This window comes from Halichoerus grypus, chromosome 6 (genome assembly GCF_964656455.1).
Source record: "Halichoerus grypus chromosome 6, mHalGry1.hap1.1, whole genome shotgun sequence".
Taxonomy (NCBI): Eukaryota; Metazoa; Chordata; class Mammalia; order Carnivora; family Phocidae; genus Halichoerus; species Halichoerus grypus.
The window spans coordinates 28,987,856-29,012,265 of NC_135717.1; the positions used below are offsets into that span (position 1 = coordinate 28,987,856).

The 24,410-nt window shown below is 41.9% G+C and overlaps 1 protein-coding gene across 5 annotated transcripts in view; it reads left to right on the forward strand.

The window, feature by feature from the left end:
- The window catches only part of PARN (poly(A)-specific ribonuclease), a 161,442-nt gene that overhangs the window by 35,468 nt on the left and 101,564 nt on the right, over positions 1-24,410 (forward strand). For all 5 annotated transcript variants that reach the window (XR_004916355.2, XM_036089179.2, XM_078074782.1 and 2 more), the window contains 3 exons: positions 18,377-18,432; positions 19,637-19,723; positions 22,814-22,888. Coding sequence is in view for 4 of the 5 variants with exons in the window: in XM_036089179.2 (XP_035945072.1) it covers positions 18,377-18,432; positions 19,637-19,723; positions 22,814-22,888 (218 nt within the window). In the remaining variant the exon portion in view is untranslated. The remainder of the gene's footprint in view (positions 1-18,376; positions 18,433-19,636; positions 19,724-22,813; positions 22,889-24,410) is intronic.

Below are 24,410 nucleotides of genomic sequence, written 5' to 3' on the forward strand. Positions count from 1 at the left end.
CGTTTCAGCGTTGGCTTGGTTACATCATTTCCTTACATTATATGCAGCACTTTATAATCCTATCAGTGCTTTACTGGGTAAGAACACTGACTCCTTTGGATGTCTATGTAAATACTAGTATCACAGTGCTTGTACTTAGGTGACATGCTGCAGAGACAGATGTTAATTCCAAACATCTGGATTCCTACAGGTTTGGAATTTGTGTAGTCTGAGTTAGTAAGTTTTATCACACTCTGGCTTCTTATTTTTTTTAATCTTTGTTCTTTTCTGTGGAAGTTCAGAGGTAAATGTGTTTGACTTTCAAAACGTCTTTCAGAGAGGAACGGAAAACAGTATAGTATATATTGAAAATACAGTTGAATTTTTTATTAAGTTTTTAATTTTAATTCCAGTATCGTTAACGTAGTGTCCTATTAATTTCAAGTGTACAATATAGTAATTCAACAATTCTATACATTACTCAGTGTGCATCATGATAAGGATACAAAGTTGAATTTTTTTTGGCATGGAAAATTAATTCTAGAAGCTAACAGTTGAATCCTTGCTGTCTGTCTGTTTCCTTATGGGTAACAGGATTTTCTTAGCTCTTCACTTTTATTTTGGGGGTAGTGTTTATCTTTGTAAAACTTTGGAAGGACAGCTTATGTCACGGACCGTGGAACGTGCAGGTGACCCTAATTTTTGTTCAGATCATGGCTACTCCTTGCACTTTTATGTGCAGGATGTTAAGTCCATTCATTGTTCAACAGTATTTTTCAACTGGGACATATTTACTCATTTTTAAATATTTAATTAAAAAAAAAAATTTTTAACTAGGCTCCACATCCAACGTGGGGCTTGAACTCCCGACCCTGAGATTAAGAGTTGCATGTTCTTTCTACTGAGCCAGCCAGGCACCCCTCATTTTTAAATATTTGAAACAACAAGCCTGCTTCTCCACTGAAATCAACTCCTTATAAAATCAGGTGATGGATACAAATTGGTTCGATAATAGGCTGCATCTTAGTTTATCATTAACCTGTGTGACCAACATGAAGAGCAATCAAAATTAGCTTTAATTAAGAAGCTTAACAAAGACTTTATGTATTAATAGACCAGTTTATTATTACTAATAATGTTCAAGACAAGTCAGAAGAACTGGACAGTAAACACATAGTTTCATTTTACATTGGGAATGTTCATTTTTTTTCCCCCTGAAACCTAGATGCATACCAAAAATAGTTGAAGATTTGGGAATCCTCCTGTGATATCACCCTGAAAATTCTTGATTTTTTTGCTCCATTTTTCCTTCCATGTGTAAAGGAAGAATATTTTCTTCATCTCTGAAGGAAAAAAGTCCAGCAGGATTTGAAATGCAAAATAAGAACTATTTTTATTCTACCTTGGAATAGCTTGGTCAAGTACAGTCATCCCTTTTTTCTTTGAAAAATAATTGATATGCAATATCATATTAGTTTCAGGTGGACAATATGTGATTTGATATCTGTATACAGTATGAAATGTGGTCATCCCTTCTCAACCCATTTAGAAAGTGGGGAAAGCACTTGCACCTTTCAACATCTCTTTCTGTGTTAATACTGACCTCATTCTTACTTCATGCAGGTTTGATTTGTGACATTAACCTTGATTTTGTCTTTTTTTTTACAAGATTACCCTTGTAGAGAAACATTCAGAAAGGGCCATCAACATTCTCTCAAGTGGTTGATTTTAGAAAAGTCTGTAAATTTCTCTGAGAGTTTGTTTGGCACCAGCCTTTTCTCAGTATGAGCTTAACCAAATATGCATAGTCCTAACATAAATTTGAGTGGAAATCAGGCTGCCTACATATGCAAATAACTTTTTGTTCCTCTCTTACCAGATTTATGTTTAGAAAGTAAACCTTGAGGGGGAAATAAACTCCACCTATTTCTGCATTGTTCTGAATTAGCATTTGGCTGCATTAGTTATGCCTTTTTGGGAAGTTGTATTGAGAGCTATTGAGAAATCCCCGAGACAGCTGGCTTTTGAGTGATCTGCAAAGACCACATGGAGTATAAGGTGCTTTCTGAGCCATATTTGCCTAGAAGAATGTCCTGTTTTTGCATGCTGCCATTTTGTCTCTTTCCTGGCCTGAGTACCTTCTACATTTCTCCTTCCTTTGTTGGAATCAGAAGGAGCGTCGTCGCAAGGGAGTTGAGCAATAGAAATCCGGATCAGACCACTGCTGAGTACTGGCTGTGTGTGGAATGTACCCTTCGTTTATGTTGTAGGCTCTCTGGGCAGGAAGTGATTTACCTTCTTTTATAACCTTGGTCAGTTTTGATCAATGCATGGAAAACCAGCCTCGGAGAAGATCCTCCGGTCAAATCCTTTTAGGCTGGAAAGAGCTAAAAATACTCTCAGCTTTCATTTTTTTTCGTACCACAGAAAAGCACAAAATCAGGCTTTTGCCTTATGTTTTATTAATAGTCATCTGTGTCGGTTAAACTCTCGTAGATAACCTTTTCTGAAGGTTTTTGGGAAGGTTATTTTCTATTTACCTCATTTCTTAGAAAGAGGAAGGAAATGAGCAAGTCTCTTGTTTTGGCTCATCTCTGTAAGCAAGGGAATTAAAAAGGAAGAATTGCCTGCCGTTCTCCGTAGAGGATGGCCATCTTGGTCTTGGCACAAGTGTCCTGTGTAGGAACAGGATTCCTGTAGAAATCTAGGCCTTCCTGGGATGGACATTGCTGGATGTTGTCTCTGCGCTGGAGGTGAAGAGACAAGCCATAAGAAGGAGTGATACACTCTTGGACGCATTGTTTCCTCCTCTATAAAATGGAGATAAAATTATTCGCCTCCCACAGGAGTTATAAATATCGCCCAAGATGCTAAAGGACATTGCCCAGTATTTATTATTTCCCTTTCTTGAAACGGAAGAGAATTTAACATGCCGGTGGATTCTAAAAGTAGATGTGGTAGTGGAATGTGTTTTGTGTTTCTAGTTTCATGATCAGGAAGAAAATTTGTTACAATGTGGATATAAAATTGGAACAAATATTAAGGGTTCACTTTTGCTGGTACCCACCTCTTAGTGTTTGCTTATGAGAAATCAGGTGCTGATGAAGTGCGTCCATTTGGGACGTAACGGAACAAGCTGTCCTTGGTTTGGATCGTTTATGAAAGTTTTCTCATTCAGACGAATACAGCGGTTTACAGAAGGTTCTGTAGGTACATGTAACCATGATCAGCATAGAGGGGGAGGGATCATTATGATACCTGAACTAAAGCACCCGCGTTTTTCCCCTTTTCCTCCATGGAAAGCCGTCATGTGCTGGCATAATATAGGCATGTGTGTCCTGTTTGACATCAGAGAGATTTTGAACTGAAGGATCATAAGAAAACAAAATACCTCCTGTCTTCCCGGCCCTTGCAGTGATCACGGGGAGAGCAAAGCTCGTTTGCTCCATTGACGAGCAATCGCCATTCCTGCCGAGCCGTGTGGAGTGACAGGTCGCTAGCGAGTTGGCCCTGGCGCCACGTGTCTGCAAGTGCAGACCCTGCTTGTCTCTCGAGAGTGGTATTCTTCTCCTCTCCTGCCGGTCCCTCATACAGAAGGTGCTGGAATAACAGGAGGATGAGGCTAATCTGTTCTGATTCCCAGTGTTTGCTGTCGGTTTTTAGCATCCTGGGTGATGGGTCAAATGGGTCTTTACGCACTGTTCGGGTTGGGTATAAAGTAAGTCCGCTGTTCTGTTACAGTGATTTTCCCCACCATGGGCCTTCCATGGTCCCAACATAAGCAAGAGTTACAACACAGTTTGTGCCGTGGGTAAGGCGCAGCTGGGATGTCACAGCTGTCCACGGAACTGGTTCCATTTGCATTTAACATTTTTTTTTTTTTAAAGATTTTATTTATTTGACAGAGAGAGAGACAGCGAGAGAGGGAACACAAGCAGGGGGAGTGGGAGAGGGAGAAGCAGGCTTCCCGCCGAGCAGGGAGCCCGATGCAGGGCTCGATCCCAGGACCCTGAGATCATGACCTGAGCTGAAGGCAGTCGCTTAACGACTGAGCCACCCAGGCGCCCTGCATTTAACATTTTTAAATCACTTGATTAGCTTCTCCAGTAGAATGGCTTCACTTTGGGGTATCATGTAATATAGGGTAGCTGTGGTCTCTGCGGTCAGGTGTCTGGGTTTGAATCCCAGTCCCACTTCTTACACCTGTGCCATCTTGGGCAAGTTACATACCCTCCCTGTGTCTCAGCTTCCTCATCTGTAAACTGAGAACGTTCATATCCAATTGATAGGGTTGTAGTGAGGGTAATATGCGAGCATGTCTGTAAAATGCATAGTGCCTGGCACAAGGTGGCTGTCGGTCAGCCCGGCGCTGCTGCCACTGCCTTGGGGACATTTATACTTTGACGATGTGCATCTCTGACCAGATGCCGGGAGCACACGGTCGGCTATTGTGCCTTCATAGAAGGCACCCTATAATCATAACTTTTTTTTTTTTAAGATTTTATTTACCCATTTATTTTTAGGGGTGGGGAAGGAGCAAGAGGGAGAGGGAGAGAGAGAATCCCAAGCAGACTCTGCGCTGAGCTGACACGGGGCTCGATCTCGCGACCCTGAGATCAGGACCTGAGCTGAAACCAAGAGTCGGATTGTTACCCGACTGAGCCACCCAGGCGTCCTAATCATACCTTTTGTACTGCACACACCCTGAAGGAGGGGCTTCCTATTCAATCAGGAGCCTTGATCAGAAAAGGGAGGAGGGGGGTGAGGAGGAAAGGTGGCTTGTAACTAAATGGTGTTCAGGGAGAAGATTTGCATGTGATTTCTCTTTTTGCTTGTTGGTTTTGCCCTTGGAGGCTGGTGGTGGTTTCTCAGTGTTTGTGCTGTGTAGCCCTTCCAGGTGTAGATTTTTACTGAGAGAGGGGAGGAAAGAAATGGCATTTACTTGGTAAACCTGTTGGAAGCTGTTTCTTTTTATTTTTTTTTAACTGCTTTATGGGGATGTAAATTCACATACCAAATAATTCACACAATTAAAGTGTACAGTTCAACTTTTTTTGTATATGACATTATTACTTTTGAAAAATTATCATAAAATATGTGTAACATACAGTTTGCCATTTTCAACATTTAAAAAAAAAATATTCATTTGAGAGGGAGAAAGTGGGTACATGGAGGGGGAGGGAGAGGGAGAAAGAGAATCTTAAGCAGGCTCCGTGCCCAGCACAGAGCCCGACGCAGGGCTCGATCTCACGACCCTGAGATCATGATCTGAGCTGAAATCAAGAGTCAGACGCTTAACCGAGCCACCCAGGCGCCCCATCGATTCAGGGCGCTAATGATATTCACAGCGCTGTGCCAGCATCATCATTCTCTGTCCTCAGAACTTCCTGCTCACCCCAAGCAGCACCTCTGTAACCATAAAGCAGTGACTCCTTCCTTCTTCCCCACCTCACCTCCTGCGAACCTCTCGTCTACTTTTCTTCGGTCTCTGTACATTTGTCCTTCTGTGAGCTCTTCCTTTTTGAGCAACTCACTGCTTCCATGAGATCTTAATCTGTGAGAACGACTGATACTTTGCAAACATCGGACCATTTTCCTTTTCTCTTTGGTCGCCGTCTGAGGTTGAGATCACTTCTTAGGCACATAAGCCTTGAGATGTGTGGTTGCAAAGCTGTGCCAGGACCTTGGCTGGGGTTTGCTTGTTTGCAGGGCTGCAGAAGCAGAATGGGTAGAGCAGAGGCCTCAGCCTGGGCCGTCGTGCCCCTCGGGTGGGACCTTCATCCTCTCTGGAGCTGGGTTGCCACATCTGTGAAACGCAGATCATAAATGGCCCCCTGGGAGGCTTTACCTCAGGTTGCAGAGAAGCTTCGATTAGGCCAGTCAGCACGGGGTGTGGCATGTTGTGGAGTCTAGTTGCTGTGGCTTTCACCACAGTGAACTTCCAAGAAAGTAATGTGATTCTTGTTTTTCCTGGTACTGGGGGCAGTTGTAGATGAACAAAGCGGTCTGTGTGTACTTAGCCGGGTTTTCTTGGGTGGCAGTCTCTGTTGCGAGCAGGAAAGAGGCAGAAGTGCAGGATGCCGATAAAATCCTTTTTATAGAGAACAGCGACCTGGAATCCCCTTAAGAAAACACTGCCTGAGTGTCTTTGTGTCTTAATGAAAAAGGTCTTGCTGCGAGGTTGGGTTGTGAATGGGAAGAAGAGACTCTCTGCCCGTGTGCCGGTCACACTCGTGTGTCTTGAGCCTTAGGATGCTGGTAAGGCAGCGAGGTGAAGGGCACAGTCTCCTTCAGTTGTCTGCACCAGGAGCAGCAGTGCCCTGTGCATGCCTCTGGCCACAGGAGCCCCTGGGGATCCCAGAACCGAGGGCTCAGGGAGGCAGGATGGAGGTAGACAGTGATGGTGGTGATTGTGGGACCTTCCGTGGCCGGCTGGCTGGCTTTGCCAACAACGTGGTAGTGGTATCCATCCTTTAATTTAATTTAATTTTTTATTTTTTTTGAAGATTTTATTTATTTATTTGAGAGAGAGAGAATGAGAGAGAGCGAGCACATGAGAGGGGGGAGGGTCAGAGGGAGAAGCAGACTCCCTGCCGAGCAGGGAGCCCGATGCGGGACTCGATCCAGGGACTCCAGGATCATGACCTGAGCTGAAGGCAGCCGCTTAACCAACTGAGCCACCCAGGCGCCCCATCCTTTAATTTTATATTTGCGGTTCTTGAATGAAGGGGTGATGTCCTCTGCCCCTTCGCTTCTACCCAGAATGGATTTTGCACCAGGGCTGGGGAGCATAGTCTACCACTCGTTCTGAACTGATTAGGGGTGGACTGTGGTGCTCTTGTGGACATTACTTTTTAATCATAGAGAGCCAAGAAGTATGCCTTTTATAAAAATGGAGTCCATTTTCATCCTTCTCTGGATTGTGCAAATCTTGGAGTCCAGCGCCATGAGGAGTAAAATCACAGCATTGCAAATGCTTAGAGCAGCCTCCCAGATGCCAGAAGGTTTCTCCCTGGTTTGCAGAATGTATTTCCCCCCAGTACACAGGATATATTTCATCCTCACATGCCTTAGCCAAAGCCCTTTATTTTAGCCTGAGTCATGTTCGCTTCACTTTTGGTTCCCCAAGTTACTAGGATAGAAGGAATCGCCAAGAATTGACTTGGTTTGGTTACTCTGAAAGCTCTGTAGTACACTGGTTTTCAGAAAGGCAAAAGACAGATGAGTCCAGGGCACATTGAATGATTCTCAGGCCTTTAGTCTGGCTTCTTAAGACTGGGAACCAGTGCTTGTTTTCATGACTTCTTCAGGAAGGAGGATGCTTGCCTCAAGCTGGTTTTGCTTGTCTAATTTCTACCTTGCAGTCTCGATTGCCAGACATTAGGCGAGCTGCATCTGTGGCTTTTTCAAAAGGCTGCTTTTTAAAGAAATCTTCAAGGGCACAGACCGTGCACACCTCTTCTTGGCTTGCCTAGCCTCGGGGGTGTTACAGGGGCCGTGTACCTGCTGAGCCGTTCCAGCCTCGTGTTGGCTCTGGTTACTTTAGGATAGATTTCCCCCGGCTTCATGACTTGTTTATCATGACGATGAACAAGTAATTTGTAGAGGTAAAAAAAAAAAAAACATCAGTCAACCCCTGGATATATATTTAAATAGCTCGCCTCCTCCACAATAGGGTATTGTACTAGTTTTCCTGTGGTGGCTGCCCTAACAGATCACCGCAGGCTTGGTGGCTTCACCAATAGGAGTTTGTTCTGTCACAGTTCTGGAGGCCAGGAGTTTGAAATCAAGGTGTCGGCACAGCTGCATTTCCTCCCGGGGCTCCGGGGAAGAGTATGTTCCTTGCCTATTGTAGCTTTTGGTGACTGCTGGTAGTCCTTGGCTTCTGGCCACATCTCTCTGATCTCTGCCTCTGTGGTCACATTGCGGCCTCCGCCGTGTGTGTGTGTGTGTGTGTGTGTGTCCTCCCTCTGCCTCTTTCTCATAAGGACACTTGGGCTGGCATTTAGGGCCCCTTTGGGCAGTCCAGGATAATGTTCTCAAGAGCCTTAACTTAATTTTTTTTTTTTTTTTAAGATTTTATTTATTTATTTGACAGAGAGAGACACAGCGAGAGAGGGAACACAAGCAGGGGGAGTGGGAGAGGGAGAAGCAGGCTTCCCGCGGAGCAGGGAGCCCGATGCGGGGCTCGATCCCAGGACCCCGGGACCACGACCCTAGCCGAAGGCAGACGCCCAATGACTGAGCCACCCAGGTGCCCCTCTTTGGTATTTTATTTTAAAGATTTTATTTATTTATTTGACAGAGAGAGACACAGCGAGAGAGGGAACACAAGCAGGGGGAGTGGGAGAGGGAGAAGCAGGCTTCCCGCGGAGCAGGGAGCCCGATGCGGGGCTCGATCCCAGGACCCTGAGATCATGACCTGAGCCGAAGGCAGACACTTAACGACTGAGCCCCCCCAGGCGCCCCACCTTAACTTAATTATTAATTACATCTGCTAAGACCCTTTTTCCAAGTAAGGCAGCATTGACAGGTTCCGGGGATTAGAATGTGCATTTTGGGGACCACCGTTTAGTGCACTATATAGGCTGTTAGTAGTAAAGTCAGTGTTCTTAGGTATTCCTCGCCTTGCTTTGGCTCTGGTTAGAAAAAAACCAGGCGATAGTTACTTCCAAGACTATTTAAAATTTCATTTATGCGATTTAAGGGTCACCAGTGTATGGTGATACCGAAAATCTGGTACTAGCCATAGTACCAGCTTGGTACCACCATACACCATAATCTTCTCTGCTGAACACCTTCCACTCCAGTGAGTTTCCCTGCATTTACTGTACTTGCTGCCGGCAACCCTCAGAGGTAAATAATAATGTCCCCGTTTGGAGATCTTATTTTTTTTATTTTTATTTTTTATTTATTTTTTAAAGATTTTATTTATTTATTTGACAGAGACACAGCAAGAGAGGGAACACAAGCAGGGGGAGTGGGAGAGGGAGAAGCAGGCTTCCCGCTGAGCAGGGAGCCTGACGCGGGGCTCCATCCCAGGACCCTGGGATCATGACCTGAGCCGAAGGCAGATGCTTAACGACTGAGCCACCCAGGTGCCCCTGGAGATCTTATTTTTAAGTAATCTCTACACCCAGTGTGGGGCTCAGACTCACAACCCCGAGATTAAGAGTCATGCGCTTTACCAAGCAGACACCCCAGTATTGTCCTCATTTTAAAGCTAAGGCTGTCTGCCGAGGGTCTCAGAAATGGCAGAGTCAGGGATAACCCAGGTCTGTGCTCGACCGGGAATGGTTTCTTCCCCCCAAGCACCCAGTTTCTAAAGAGACAGTTCTGCGGTGGGTTGCACGTTTTCTGAGGAGATGATGCTAGTATCTTTCATTGATTTCCTTTTCTCCTGGTGTTTGGCCTGAGCAAGTGGTCGTAAAAGATGTTGACTCCGACCAGCGGATTGTGTGGGGCTGGGTTCCCCTGACAGTTTATAGTCTGCTGTTTCACAGGCTGTGCACACATTGCCTTTGTATAATGCTTAGTTTCACATTTTTATTTGATGTAATTTGATATGGTTCATTTGATGGGGATTGTTCAGATGAGCTGCTGGTTTTCTTTCTTTCTCCCCCCTCCCCTTGTTTCTAGTGTTGTATCTGTTTAAGAAAGGCCACGGGTTGGCTTCAGGACAGATGTCGGGTAACGCTCTATTTGTCAAAACATCAAGTGACTACACTGAAAACTGTGTGCCCCCCGCCTGGGTGACATTAAAATAACTGATGCCACAGTAAGTCCCCTCTGGCCAGTGGTTGCCTTCGTATTTTATACAAGCGCTTTAGTGAGCAAAATAAATGAGCTTGTTTTGTGAGAGATGTCTGTATGCTTCCTACCCTGGATGATAAAATTAGTTTTTTATAGCACATAAATATGTATAATGATGAACCCTTGCATACAAGGTTCTTAGGAAGTGCTTTTACTGCTGTGCCTTGAAGGAAGTACCAAGACCATTTGCAAGTACAGTAGGGCTGGCAGTCATTAAAGGTTTCAGTTTTCCTTGGGAAGGCTTGGGACTTGGGGTGAGCCTCAAATTAATTCACTGCTCAGATTGTGTTGAGATGAGATTTTACTCCACGTCTCTATATCCCAGTCTTCAGTGGTGTGAGAGGAATGCAGTTTTACTTGGAAATCTCTTTTTTTCTTTTTTTTTTGAGATAAAGCTTTTTAGGAACAGAAGTGTCGTCTGGAAGAAAGCAGATGAACAAATGCAAATTTTTGCTCATCGAATTAAATAGTGCATTTCTAGGAGGAAGAAAGAAGAGTCTCGTGGCTTCAGGTTTTTCTTTTTGCCAGGGAAGGAGACCAGATAAGCACTGTTGTTCTTTATGCAGACTTGCCATGACATTAGAAATCCTTCCGGATCATTCAGGCCTGGCTGTATGTGCCCAGATCTGACATGGCCTAAGATACACTCTTATATTCAGGCACCTCTAGATCTCTCCCAACCTGGGATGTGCCGATTCACTGGTTTTCCTGAGGGTGATCACAGTGTGTGGGGCAGACGTGCCTGGGAAGCCCGATGCCCATGCACCCCAGCGTAGCAGCTTCTGTACCGCAAACGTGGGTCCCTTTCATCTTGTCCCTTTCATCTCTGACAAGAAAGGCACTAGGCTTTTCTTGCTGCCTGTCATTCCCATTGCCTTGAAATTTCAGCCTACCCAAAGCTCTTGCTCAAATGGCAGCCTCATGTCGTGTGTCTGGGCTCTGCTATGATTTAATCAGCCCTTAGAACATTCCCCCCACAAAAACGTTTCTGGAGGCTCGTATCTCAAGCTCTTGCTGCACATACACCCACTAGGGGCTTCGGTAGTGATTGAGGACTAAAAAGCTGACTTGTCCCTGGATGCTCCTGCTGGAACTCTTCCAGGCTCACCATTTCACATCGAGGTTTTGGAAACAGCTCAGGTTAAAAGCCAACTGTGAGAGGTGCACCCAGCAGAAGGAGGGGCAGGGGCGGCCTTTATTGTAGAGCTAGTAGTGAGAAGCTTCGGGTCTCCGTCCTGCCTCTGCTCCCTTGCTGGCCACATATAAGCCACTGAACTTGGAAAAACCTGCCTTCTCATTCCTGGTATGATGAGGCCAGTGCTTATCTACCTGTCCTGCAGACACCAGAGGATCAAATAAGCTGAACATATAATGATAAATGTTGTTATTTTACTCAGGAATTTTGTACTTAAAAAAATATGTATACTTTTTTCTGATTGGAACACAAAATACCCACTCATAATTCCACCAGCCCCTCCCCCAAAATCCCTTCATTTTAATGAATGTCCTAGCAGTGTGTTTTCTGTGTCTGTTTCATTTACTAATTGAGATTAGTATAATTCATTTACTGATTGAGATTATACTAGTTCTATGATTTTGTAACTTAAAAAAAATACAATAATGAATTTTCAAAAGATACTAAAACTAGTGGCCAGTGTCATGTGGATGATGTTCAGTGGTTTGTCGGGTGGCTATAGCGTGGTCCACTTACATAACTTAACCTCTGTGGTTAGACCTCTCGTCAGTAAGCACTTCCCCTGCGCTGCAACGGGCATGACCATTTTTTGCCAGTTGCTTCTTAAAAGCGGCCATTGACACACCACTCTGATTCGCTCTCTTTCTCTGCCTTCGGACATAGCACCGGAAGGCACGCTGCTGTGGGAGCAGAATTAAATATTTTCTTTCATTTCCGAGTAGAAGCATTGATTTTATACATAGATGTGGTAATGCAGAATTTTAAAGAACTGTCAGGGTCTTTTCAGTTCCCAGAGATTTGAGCCTCTTGTGAATAGTGTTCCTGAATCACCTTCGGGACTTCCTGCGTGCGTTTTTGAATATCACTTTTGCCCTCTGTGTTTTTTGAGCTTAGCTGCATAAAATGGGTTAACACTGGCATCCTTGTGCAATCCCTTTTTATTCACTAGACAACTGGGGAATGGTTCAGATAAGCCATAGTCCAAGGCAAGCTGTTGTGTCATCAAAGAATGACCTTTGATCTTAGTGTAGTTCTTAGAGTGGCCTTGTGTGCTTTGTGGTGGCCAGAATGAGTGTCTGAAACTTGTTGGTAAGGTCAGAGAATTTTGATAAGGTGAGAGGTATCTGATTCAGTGTGTTGTGCGTGATATCACACAAGTGTTTGCCGGTCTTTGGTGCCGCGTTAGTGCTAAATAATGTGTGATGCTAGAGGTGATCATTTGAAGCCAATTCACAGAACCAGGTTGGGCTTTTGCAATGAGTTGCCAAGAGAGTGGTATTAGTAATCTTTTTTCTCTGTCTCCTTAAAAACGAGAACCATAGTGGTCAGCCGTGGTTTCCCCCAATTTATCTCTTGCCGAGAAGCTAGTTGCTTGCCACAGTTGAGCTCCTGGTTTCAGGGAGTGGTAGAAGATTTAAGTTATTGCTTCCTGGATTTTGAGGTAGTCCTTGGTATTTGTTTTGATAGTTTTGTGTTTTTCTAAGCCAGACTCATTTAATGTAAAAAATCATTAAGACTAATGCTTTTTGGAGAAGTTGGCACAACATATTGGTCATTATTATGCCGGTTGATTAATTAATCATTATTAATGGCAGCACAACATTGAACATACTCTTTTCGTGTTCTGTTAACTCAGTGATTCTCAGTCTCCTGAGTTTCTGAGTCAGCAGGTCTCAGGTAGGGCCTGGGAATTTGCATTTCTAACAGGTTCCCAGGTGGTACTGATGTTGTTGATCTGGGGAACCGCATTTTCATAAGGGCTCAAGAGTCTGGGCTCCTAAGAAGTTTTATATCTGGAATGGAATTCTTCAGTGACCAGCAAGCCTTCTCACACAGTCTAGGCCACAGTGTCATACTGCCCAGGTCTGAAAAGGATGTTGGCGGATGGCTTTTTGTGAGTGCCATGCAGCATATGGGGGACTCTTCGGAGATAAACGCATTGTGCACGGTTTACGCCGTGTAGCCCATTAAAGAGGCTGACCTGAAGTCACCTAGTCTGATGAGCAAAAGAGTTTGCTGTGCTTTACTGTTGGATCATTCCAGACATGTTAGGTAACAGAGATTAACGGCATCATCAGTCATATAATTGTAGAAACTAAAAACCTGATAGATGCCAAAAAGGGTAAACTTTGTTTCGAGGCATCTAGGATGTGAACTTGAATTTATGGTTTCTTAGGAGAGAATCCTGGTGTAAAATTGGCGATTGTATCAAATAAAAGTTTTAATCTTAATCTTTGAAGAGTTAGTGTCAACCCTTTTAGCCAATAAGCGCTGAAATAATACTTCTTCAAGGAGGCTTGTGGGAATGTGGCAAGACTCCCACCCTGTCACGTCTTCACTGAATTACAGCCATCTTGAATCTTTACTGAAATAGAAATACTGTTTTGTGCAAGTGTTGGTCCGAGTGTCTTTGATATCTGCAGAGGAAGGCCTCTGCAAGAGCGTGCGTCAGTACAATTCTCAGGGAAGGAGCACCCTTGCGTGTGTTTATCAGCATTGCTGCTTGCCCAGTGCATTCCTTCCTGTGTGAGAATGAACACTGTTGCGCAGACGATCCATATGTGAAGTCTTTCATCAGATCATCTCAGGGAGGTGTCAGCCTTTTGACAGCCAGTTTGTAGGAGGCATGCACATAACGAAATGTTGTAATTTTACTTCAGAAGGGCAGAGATGTGACCAGAGCTGCGGCTTGCAGACAGCCTGGCATACGGGGGTGGGAGGCCACTGGGGAGTTGACTTTGGTTCAGTTCCAGTGACGCTCAGCTCCAGTTTTAGGGTCGGTTTCCCAATTGCAGGGCTTTCTCCAGAGGTGCAGGCTGCCAAGGCACACACACAGTTGGTTTGCATGTTCCTCCAGGGCTTGGGGCTATTCATTTCTCTCTAAAGCCCAGACATGGAGGCATTGGAGAAGAGTGAGAAGTGCTATTAATAATTTATTTGAAAGGGGTTTCTATTTAGTGAAAGTGTTGAGTAAGCAAACAAGATAGTGTGGAATTAACTAACTAAAAAAAAAAATCTATTGAGTCTTTTAGCTAAGAACAGATTTTTACTTATTTTAGTCAGAGGTGAAATTCAGATGAAATATCAGAGAACAAATTGTCTGTTGGGTGACAAAAGATACCCTTCAAAAAAAGTTTTGAGACACTTACATGGTGAGATCAGTTGGGGAGGTCTCCTTTTAAAAGTGTAATTCTTGTTGCTGTTTATAGGATGATAGGTTTTCTCAGTTTGTTAGTGAGGTCCCATGATTTTAGGAATAAAACAGTATTTAAAAAAAAGAAATCAAGCAATTGCAGACTCAGACATATGATTTTACCTTATATTCCTCTCCCTGCGACAGGTAAGATAGTGCACAGGATACATGAGATTGATTTAACTGGCATTTTTAGTCATGTGACTCTAAAAGAGTCTCTATTTCCCCTTGGCCTCTCAGTTCTGGTGGCCTTTCTTTTCTTTCTTTCTTTCTTTTTTTTTTTTTTAAAGATTTTGTTTATTTATTTGAGAGAGAAAGAGAGAGCAAGCGTGAGCAGGGTGAGGGGCAGAAGCAGAGAGAGAATCTCGAGCAGACTCTGTGCTGAGTGCAGAGCCTGACTCGGGGCTCGATCTCACTTCCCTGACATCACGACCTAAGCCGGAACCAAGAGTTGGACGCTCAACCAATTGAGCCACCCAGGTGCCCCTGTTTTCTTTTTTGAGTTTAAAAAATAATAGTAAAAGGAATTTTAAAAAAGGAAACTCAGGTTCCCAAAATCTTTGTCTGGCTTTTTTTTTTTTTTTTTTAGTGGGGGTGGAGGGGTATTTTTATTTCTTAGTTTAATGATAAATATTTTACAAAGCTGTAATCATAGTATAAAATTTGGGACCTTTAAGAAAGTTTTTATTTAAATTCCAGTTACCATATAGTGTAATATTAGTTTCAGGTGTATAGTATAGTGATACACCTCTTATGTCTCACCCGGTGCTCATCACAAGTGCGCTCCTTTTTTTTTTTTTTTTTTTTTTTTAAAGATTTTATTTATTTATTTGACAGAGAGAGAGATAGCGAGAGCAGGAACACAAGCAGGGGGAGTGGGAGAGGGAGAAGCAGGCTTCCTGCCAAGCAGGGAGCCCGATGTGGGACTCGATCCCAGGACCCTGGGATCATGACCTGAGCCGAAGGCAGACGCTTAACGACTGAGCCACCCAGGCGCCCCACAAGTGCGCTCCTTAATCCCCATCACCTGTTCCCCCATCCTTCCCACCTCCCCTCTGGAGCCTCTGATGACCATCAGTTTGTTCTCTATAGTTAAGCGTCTGTTTCTTGGTTTGTGTCTCTCTTATTTTCCTTTGCTCCCTTGTTTTGTTTCTTAAATTCCACATATAAGTTAAATCTTACGGTTTTTGTCTTTCTCTGACTGGTTTCGCTTAGCGTAATACACTCTAGCTCCATCCAGTTGCAAATGGCAAGATTTCTTTTTTTTTTTTTTTAAAGATTTTATTTATGTATTTGACAGAGAGAGACAGCGAGAGAGGGAACACAAGCAGGGGGAGTGGGAGAGGGAGAAGCAGGCTTCCCGCTGAGCAGGGAGCCCGATGCGGGGCTCGATCCCAGGACCCTGGGATCATGACCTGAGCCGAAGGCAGACGCTTAACGACTGAGCCACCCAGGCGCCCCTGGCAAGATTTCATTCTTTTTTATGACTAATATTCCATTGTGTATATACACCACATCTTCTTTATCCACTCGCTGATGGACATTTGGGCTCTCTCCATAGTTTGGCTATTGTAGATAATGCTGCTGTAAACATCGGGGTGCATGTATCCCTTCAAATTAGTATTTCTGTATTTTTTGGGTAAATACCTAGAAGCACAATTGCTGGGTCATAGGGAAGTTCTATTTTTAACTTTTTGAGGAACCTCCATACTGTTTTTCAGAGTGGCTGCACCAGTTTGCATTCCCACGATGGAACTAGAGAGTATTATGCTAAGTGAAGTCAGTTAGAGAAAGACAAATACCATATGATTTCACCCATACGTGGAATTTAAGAAACAAACAAATGAGCTTAGGGAAGAAAAAGAGAGAGGCAAGCTAAGAAACACACTCTTAACTCTAGACAACAAACTGATGGTCACCAGAGTGGGGGTGGGCATAGGGGGTGGATGGGTGAAATACGTGATGGCGATTAAGGGGTGCACTTGTGATGAGCACTGGGTGATGGCATGGAAGCCCTGAATCACTATATTGTACACCTGAAACTGATATAACACTGAATGTTAACTAACTGGAATTTATTTTATTTTATTTTTTTTAAGATTTTATTTATTTGACAGAGAGAGAGAGAGAGCACAAGCAGGGGGAGCAGCAGGCAGAGGGAGAGGGAGAAGCAGGCTCTCCGCTGAGCAAGGAGTCCGATACGGGGCTCGATCCCAGGACGCTGGGATTGTGACCTGAGCCGAAGGCAGCCACTTAACCGACTGAGCCACCCAGGCGCCCCTAACTAACTGGAATTTAAATAAAAACTTAAAAAAAAAAGATTCCAATGTCATTTTTACAGAAGTAGAAAAAAAATCCTAAAACGTTTTGAAGTTTTTATAGTTACTTGGATTGTTTAATACTCTTTTGAAATGATGAACTATAACTTACTCACCCCCCCACCCCCCGCATCTTATTGAACCTTAAGGTCGATTTTGATTTTGGAGGTATTTGACAGTATAGCAATGAACAAGCAAACAAGATAGTGTGGAATTAACTGTAAAAAAAAAAAAAATCTATTGAGTCTTTTAGCTAAGAACAGATTTTTACTTATTTTAGTCAGGGGTGAAATTCAGATGAAATATCAGAGAACAAATTGTCGACTCAGCTTTTATTCCTCTGTTGAAATTAGGGTAAAAACTTTAAATTATTTTTATGGTGCTTGATATGTTCCATTAACTTTTAAATTAAGGGTGTTTTTAAAATTTATTTGGTTTTTATTTATTTTAATTTTATTTAATTAATTTAATTAATTTTATTTAATTAATTTAATTTTATTTGGTTTTTAGAATTTGGGGACTATCTCTAAATTTACTAAATGGAAAATTGGAAATTTTATGAAGCGTAAAAATACTGAGCCTTTTCACCCAGGAATAACCTCATAGGTTCTGGTTGGCAGTAGTCAGAGCTGCCATCACTGAGAAACTCCTTTGTGCTGGGTGCTCTGTATATCTCAGTGTCTTCCGGCATTACCAGTACTATTGATTGAATTGGGTAAAACGGATCCCAGAACCAGAACATTATGCTTGAGCCTAAGTTAGTGAACTAAAAATAAAATTGGTTTCTTAGCCATAGGATTTGGTTGATTAAATTGTAGGCCAGGCAACAAGTTCTTAAACCACAGAGTACCATGACTTCGTTTTTTTTGGCATTAACCGAACAGTGTTCTTTACACTGATGGTTCCATTTGTAAACTAGATCATGCCCTGCTTAGCTTTTGAATGCCTGGTAATAATGTGCCTTAATTGTGGGTCAGTGAAGCCAAACTAATTGCTTGTTGGGCTCTTGGATTGCCATTTTAATTTTCTGTATAATGCAGTCTGTACCAGAAATGCACAATGTATTGTCATCTAAGTAAAACTTATTAAAATCATCTTGCACACAACAGAATGCCTGATATTTTGTCCATAATCTTGCAAATTAAAAAAAAAATTGAATGGCATTACAGAGAGTTGTAATTTACAAGTACTCCTTTTTAAGAGCCTTTGTATCCTTTCCTTTGGAAGGTATACATAAAATGACCGCTATATGTTTTATATCAGTGAATAGCTTTCTTTACCAAGTGTTGTTTTGCTTTGTGCTTTTAATATGTTTGAAACGACAGTAATAGCATGCCCTTCTGAGATGGTATCGTATTTCAGACTGTGTAATTCACCCAATAAGATTGGTATTTATCCAGTGACTTTCCATTTCAGTAAAAAAAAAAAAGAAATCTGTGCTGTGATTCTCAGCTCACAAAACACCAATCATAGGGGTTCCCTTTATAATTTGTAGGAAAAGTTCAGACATCTGAGATGGTTAGCATTCTTAACGTTTGTTTTCTCTCAGTCTCCCTTGACCAATGAGCAGACCTGCAGAGGACTTTGTTTTGACTCTTTACTAGTTTCATTCATTTAGCTAATAATTTATTGAGTAGCTGTTGAGTGCCAGGAACTTTTGTAGGTTTTGGGGATACCAAAGATTGATTTTTTTCTATTTATGATAAATATTTAGTCCTCGAGAAAAAAATCTTTGAGGCAAATCGTAAGAGCTTTTTAAAATGATTTCAGAAATGGAGTAATATAAATAAGAAGCATCTAGTAAAGAATTTAATAGATGCCTATATCGGGTTTTTCATAGAAGTTAGCCCATTACCTGTTTTTCTTTTCTTTTTGTAGGTTATTTCTTATGAGAGTCATGGATATCCCCTATCTAAACTTGGAAGGACCAGACTGTAAGTGAATTTTTATTTTCTCATTGCATCTGCACATTGAAGTGTGTGGTCTGGAAGGGATAACAGGAAAAGTATTACTGAAGAAAGAGCTTCATTCACTTAAAAACAGGCAGTGATTTTGTGGTTGATATGAATAGTATGCTTAAGTTAATGGTGCCCTTGGGTCTTGATTAACTCATCTCTGTATTTATATTTTCCAGTTTATGCACGAGTTGAATTTTAAAAGAATATATATCTTCTCTTCATTATTTCGTTTTCACTCAGAGCTCTAAATTCATAATTTCCTATAAATACACAATAAATTTTGAGATGGCTAGCTATGTCAGTAACCATAAGTTCTCTGTTTTCCAGTCATTTGAGTATGTATATACTTGAGTTGGGTAGAGTTTTTTTTTTTTTCCCCCTCTTTTTCTTTGAAAACCTTGGAAGGCCTGTCTATTTGGGAGGTGGTTGCTGCTGTTTTGGATTATTCTCTACTTTCTCCTCCTCGCTGTCCCACTCTTCTTTTCCATTGCTCTCTTTCTAGCCTTGGTTTATTTGCCTTAAAATCCATGCCACAGGGGTGTAGAAAAGGGTGAGCTGTCCCTGATGATAATAGTCATTGCAGTGATATGCGGAGTACATGTGTTGCACTCCAGATTAGACTTCTATTTTGATGCACTATTCTCGCAACAGTTCTGCAAGCTAAATACCATCATTCCCAATTTATAGCCACGAGTGGCTAGAGTGGTTTGGTCTCTTGCTCAGAGGTGCACAGTTAAGCGGCGGGTCTGAGATTAGAACACAAGACTGACTCAGGACTGCCTCTCCTTAACCTCAGTCCATTGGATTTGGATGGTGCGCTAAATACGCGGACAACTAGATTAATAGGAGAAAAACACTTAGTGAAATGTCTTGAACAAAGCAGTCTTTTTTTTTTTTTTAATTCCCTTGAAATAATTTTCACCAGAACTTCATGAGCAAAGACGGTCTGCATAGAATTGTCAGGGTTCAAACCATTGTGGGTTCTAGGAAATATCAGCCCAAGTTGAGGCTAAGATGGCAGAGTCCTGCCGTTCCTAAAAATATGTTTAGGAGTTGTTTGGTAATCATGAGTCATTCCCAGCAATTCCTCAAGTTAGCTGGGGATTAGTTTCATTAAAGAACCACTGGTGTATCATTCACTTTTCAGCTGTCAACCTCTTATCAAAAATTTGTCCCATAGTGCAACCGAAACGCGATCATGTTCTCCATGTGACTTTCCCCAAAGAGTGGAAAACCAGCGACCTTTACCAGCTTTTTAGTGCCTTTGGTAAGTAAATCATAAGTCCATATGTAGTTTTAGAATTTTGCTATGTTTTTGGTCTGTCCAGGTGGCTTTAGGTATAATGAATGACAGCTTCAGCTTGGATATGAAAGAATATTACTATGCAAGGGTTTAGTCTCACTCATGGAATTTTTCAGGGTTTGGTATATTGGTATCTTTGTACTAACATGATCTGAGGCACTTTTAATAGCACCCCACAATAGAGTGCTATTATTAATCCACGGAAAGCAGAATACTATTGCTATGACTGCCCTTACTGCTGACCATGGAAAATAAACCTAGTCTGAGAATAAATCATTTTTAAGATTAAATTCAGAGAGAAGGTCTGTTTCATAAGGGCAGGCGGTCACTGCTTGACATTGAATAGTCCAAGTAGACGAACGCAGATGTTTGAGAGGGCCAAGAGATGAGTTATATGTGCGGTAGGGCAGTTCTTCTAATTCCTTTTTATCAGGTCAGGTGATAGGTTGAAATGAACCGTCTTCTGATTAGGGTTTATAAAGACCTTTCTGACTGTAAGTCTTAGCAGTGCCTGTTTATTTTAACAAATATTCAAGCTGTTCTCTTTGGAAATTCTTGGATAAAGTAAAGACAGCACAAACCTAAAGGGCCAGTAATTAGACTGTTTAGTAAATGTTTATATACCGCCAAAACAGGGTAGTATGTAGCCATTTAAAAAATATTTGAAGAGTTTATGAAAAGATGGTAAAGTGTTTGTGTTTTACCATTTAGTGTAAAAAGCAGATACAAAGTAGAGTTCCTGTATAACTAATACTTTTTTAATACTTTGTATAGAAATCAGACTGAAAGGAGGCCTCGTGCTATTATCAGTGATTGTTTTAGATAGGTTTTTTTTTCTTCCTTGTTATGCTTTTTTGTATTTTGTATTTTTATTTTTATTTTTTAGGGAGGGAGGGAGAGAGAGAGACAGGGAGAGAGAGAAAGAAGAGGGGAGGGGCAGAGGGAGAGGGAGAGAATATTAAGGAGACTCCATGTCCAGCACAGAGCCTGACAAGGGGCTCGATCTCATGACCCTGAGATCATGACCTGAGCCGAAATCAAGAACTTAACCAACGGAGCCACCCAGGTGCCCCAGCTTTTCTGTGTTTTCTAAAATAAGCATCTATTTATTAGCTTTTATAAGCAAAACACTTTACAGACTTAATTTTTAGAAAAGTAAGTGAAAGCACGTATGTTTCAGGAAAGTTATCCTAGTCTTTGCAGACGGTCTCAACAACTTCTGAAATTCTAGTCCTACTTTTTAATTTAAATACAGATCTAGAAATGCAGTTGAATTTCACAGCTCATTTCTTTTGAGAGCTTTTGATGTTGTTGCTGTTTTTTCTCATCTTGTATTATTAAGTTCTTACCCCTATGTAGTCACCCTTTAATTGGCTAAATTAAGTAGAATGCTCTGAGTAGAATTTTGTTTTCATTTTAATTAAAAAGAATCAATTGTGTGATATTGGACAAGTAGCCTCTCTCTATCTTTGTGTCCTCATCAGAGACGATGACAGTGATGATGGTGATACCCCTTACTACATAAGCATTTCATGAGGATTAAATGCGCTGATTCATGGAAGGCATTTAGAATAGTATGTGGCACCTAGTAACTACTTAGGGCATGTTCACTATTATTATTTATCTAAAATACACAAGGTGGAGGAGTGACTTTTGTAATTGAGAAAGTCATTATGGCACCTTGCTGTGCAGCAGGGAGTGAGGTATTGTCCTATGACAGTGAGACAGGGCAGTTTGCAAGCATTCATAGCCTTTGAAAATTTTGGTAAGAATTAAAACATTTTTTCATTACTAAATTCCAGTGATGGTGACCCACTTCTAATTCTAGTCTTCTCATGTTTTTTCAAGAAGAGCGGTAGCCAAATAATTAGGCCTCTGCTTTCCCTTTGGTTTTCTGCCCCGCCACCCCTCTCCTTCCTTGCCCTTAGTGCTCTCCAGTGTTCTGTTGTGTCTGCAGCTAGTTAGCCTTTCTTTTTTTTTTTGTTTAAGATTTTATTTATTTATTTGACAGAGAGAGACACAGCGAGAGAGGGAACACAAGCAGGGGGAGTGGGAGAGGGAGAAGCAGGCTTCCCGCTGAGCAGGGAGCCCGATGCGGGGCTGGATCCCAGGATCCTAGGATCATGACCTGAGCCGAAGGCAAACGTTTAACGACTGAGGCGCCCCTAGTTAGCCTTTCTTTAAGATTTGTCTCTTCATGTGAAAATCGTTCTGTTTCACTAGACTGCTTTCTGCCCCTCTCAGTGGCTTTTCTCTGTTAGTCTCTCTTGGTTTTCTCTCTCTGACGCCTTCTTTTCCTTTGTTCCTCTTCTACTGTTTTCCTCACCTGGCCTTGACACCGATGTTGAATTTTTTGTACTTTTTGCTACATTGATTTATTTTATGTTTCCCATTCGTAATTTCCAAAGTTTGTGTCTCTAAAAATTTAGAAAGATGTGTTTTTGAATTTATGTGGTCTCTGATTTTTTTTGTGATCTTTTTCTTTCTTTTTTTAAAGATTTATGTATTTATTTGAGAGAGAGAAGAGAGAGTGCGAACAGGGGAAGGGGCAGAGGGAGAGAATGTCCAGGCAGACTTCCACTGAGTGCAGAGCCCAATGTGGGGCTCGGCATGGGGCTCAGTCTCACGACCCATGAGATCAGGACCTGAGCTGAAACCAAGAGTCGATGCTTAACCAACTGCACCACCCAGGTGCCCCTGTTGTGATCTTGATAGGAAAGAAATTGCCAGCTCTGGCATGAGATTGGGCTGAAAGATGAAGTGCCCCAGGATTTAATCCAGAAGGATCTTTCTTTTGTTTTTAAAGCACATTTTTAAAGCTTCTTTTTTTTCCCTCCTGGCTTGTCTCTTTTCTTGAAGTGTTCACTGAAATAACTTCTGTGGTAGATTTAAGTTTTAGCTCTCTGGGGTGCCTAGATTTTGATCACATTTTAAAACAGTACCTCATCTCTGTTGAAATTAACGCATATTCTGAAATATATCAGATATGCAAATGAAGTCTGGTAGTGATCTAATTGGCCAAATGTTCCCTTTACTTTTACTTCAACATTGCAGGTAACATTCAGATATCCTGGATTGATGACACATCAGCATTTGTTTCTCTCAGCCAGCCCGAACAAGTGCAGATTGGTAAGTGCTTTGGACATTTGTTTTGTATATTAATAAAGTGGGAGCTCGTCCTCCTTATACTGTGGGTTCACTCAGCTGATTCACAAGCATTGTTGCCTGGTTTGTGTCTCTAAAATAAAGTAGATAATTAGTGAGTATCATGTGTAGGTGAGAAAAAAAGACCAGTTTATTAATTCATTAGGTATACTATGTAGTACATTGCTTTACTTACCTCCTTTCTGTTCCCTTCCCATGGCACTTTTTCTTTTTTTTTTTTTTTTTTTTTTTTTTAAAGATTTTTTCTTTATTTATTCATGAGAGACAGAGAGAGAGAGGCAGAGGGAGAAGCAGGCTCCCAAGGAGCAGGGAGCCCGATGCGGGACTCGATCCCAGGACCCTGGGATCATGACCTGAGCCGAAGGCAGACGCTTAACCGTCTGAGCCACCCAGGCGCCCATCCATGGCACTTTTTCTAAAACGAGTTGCAGATTTGCTTGGAGAATTAGAAGTAGCAAATTGAGAGGAATGGGGAACACTGCCGTTCGCTCATCTCCATCCTTTTTCCACTTATTTATAAGTTTGTGTGCTCTATTCATTTCATTAAACCAAAAGATACTTTATTTGCTTTTAAAGTAGGATGGTAGAAAGATGGAGCACCACATCTCTTACTGGGCCCTAAATAATTTTGTTATTAACCATCTCAAAACATTCTATTTCCTTAGGATGAAAAGCTATTGACTAAAATATGTGTTGTTCAGCTACTTATTCAAATAGATTTCAAGTTTCTCTGGTGCTTGATAATGTAAGAGGGATAACATTATAAAGTGATACGCCTAATTAATTTTTTTTAAAGATTTTATTCATTTATTTGAGAGAGAGCAAGGCAGCATGAATGAGGGGGAGGGGCATAAGAAGGGGGAGAAGCAGACTCCCCACTGGGAAGGGAGCCCAACACTGCACTCCATCCAAGGATTCTGAAATCATGACCTGAGCCAAAGGCAGATGCTTAACTGACTGAGCCACCCAGGCGCCCTGTAATTTAACAAGGTGCCACATACTAAAACTATATTTCTGAGAATGTAACTACATGAGTAATTATTATAGGGAAAACTTGCACAAATATACACATTCAGATCAGAGTATTTTGGTGTTTCTTCTTAATGCTGTGACCATTGCAGGAATACAGGCTATGTTGTAGTGAGAAGCTTAGGCTCTGGAATCATGCTGCTGCACAAGCTATCGTGTGACCTTGGGCAGGTTATTAAACCTTGAGAAGCTTCTTCTTATCTCTGTAAACTGAAGATGATAGTATGGACTTACTGGGGTTATTGTTAGGATTTTATATATATATATATATATATAGGATTTATATATATATAAAGCTTGGCCTAGCTTTGAACTTTTGTGATAGTTATTTAATAGTGGATTGCAGTGTGAGATGTACTTCGGGAGCACGTGACAGCAAGAATTGGTGTTGGATGCTGGGCGTGAATGTGGTCGCTTGTTAAATGTTTCGGTATTTGCATATTTCTCTGATCCACTC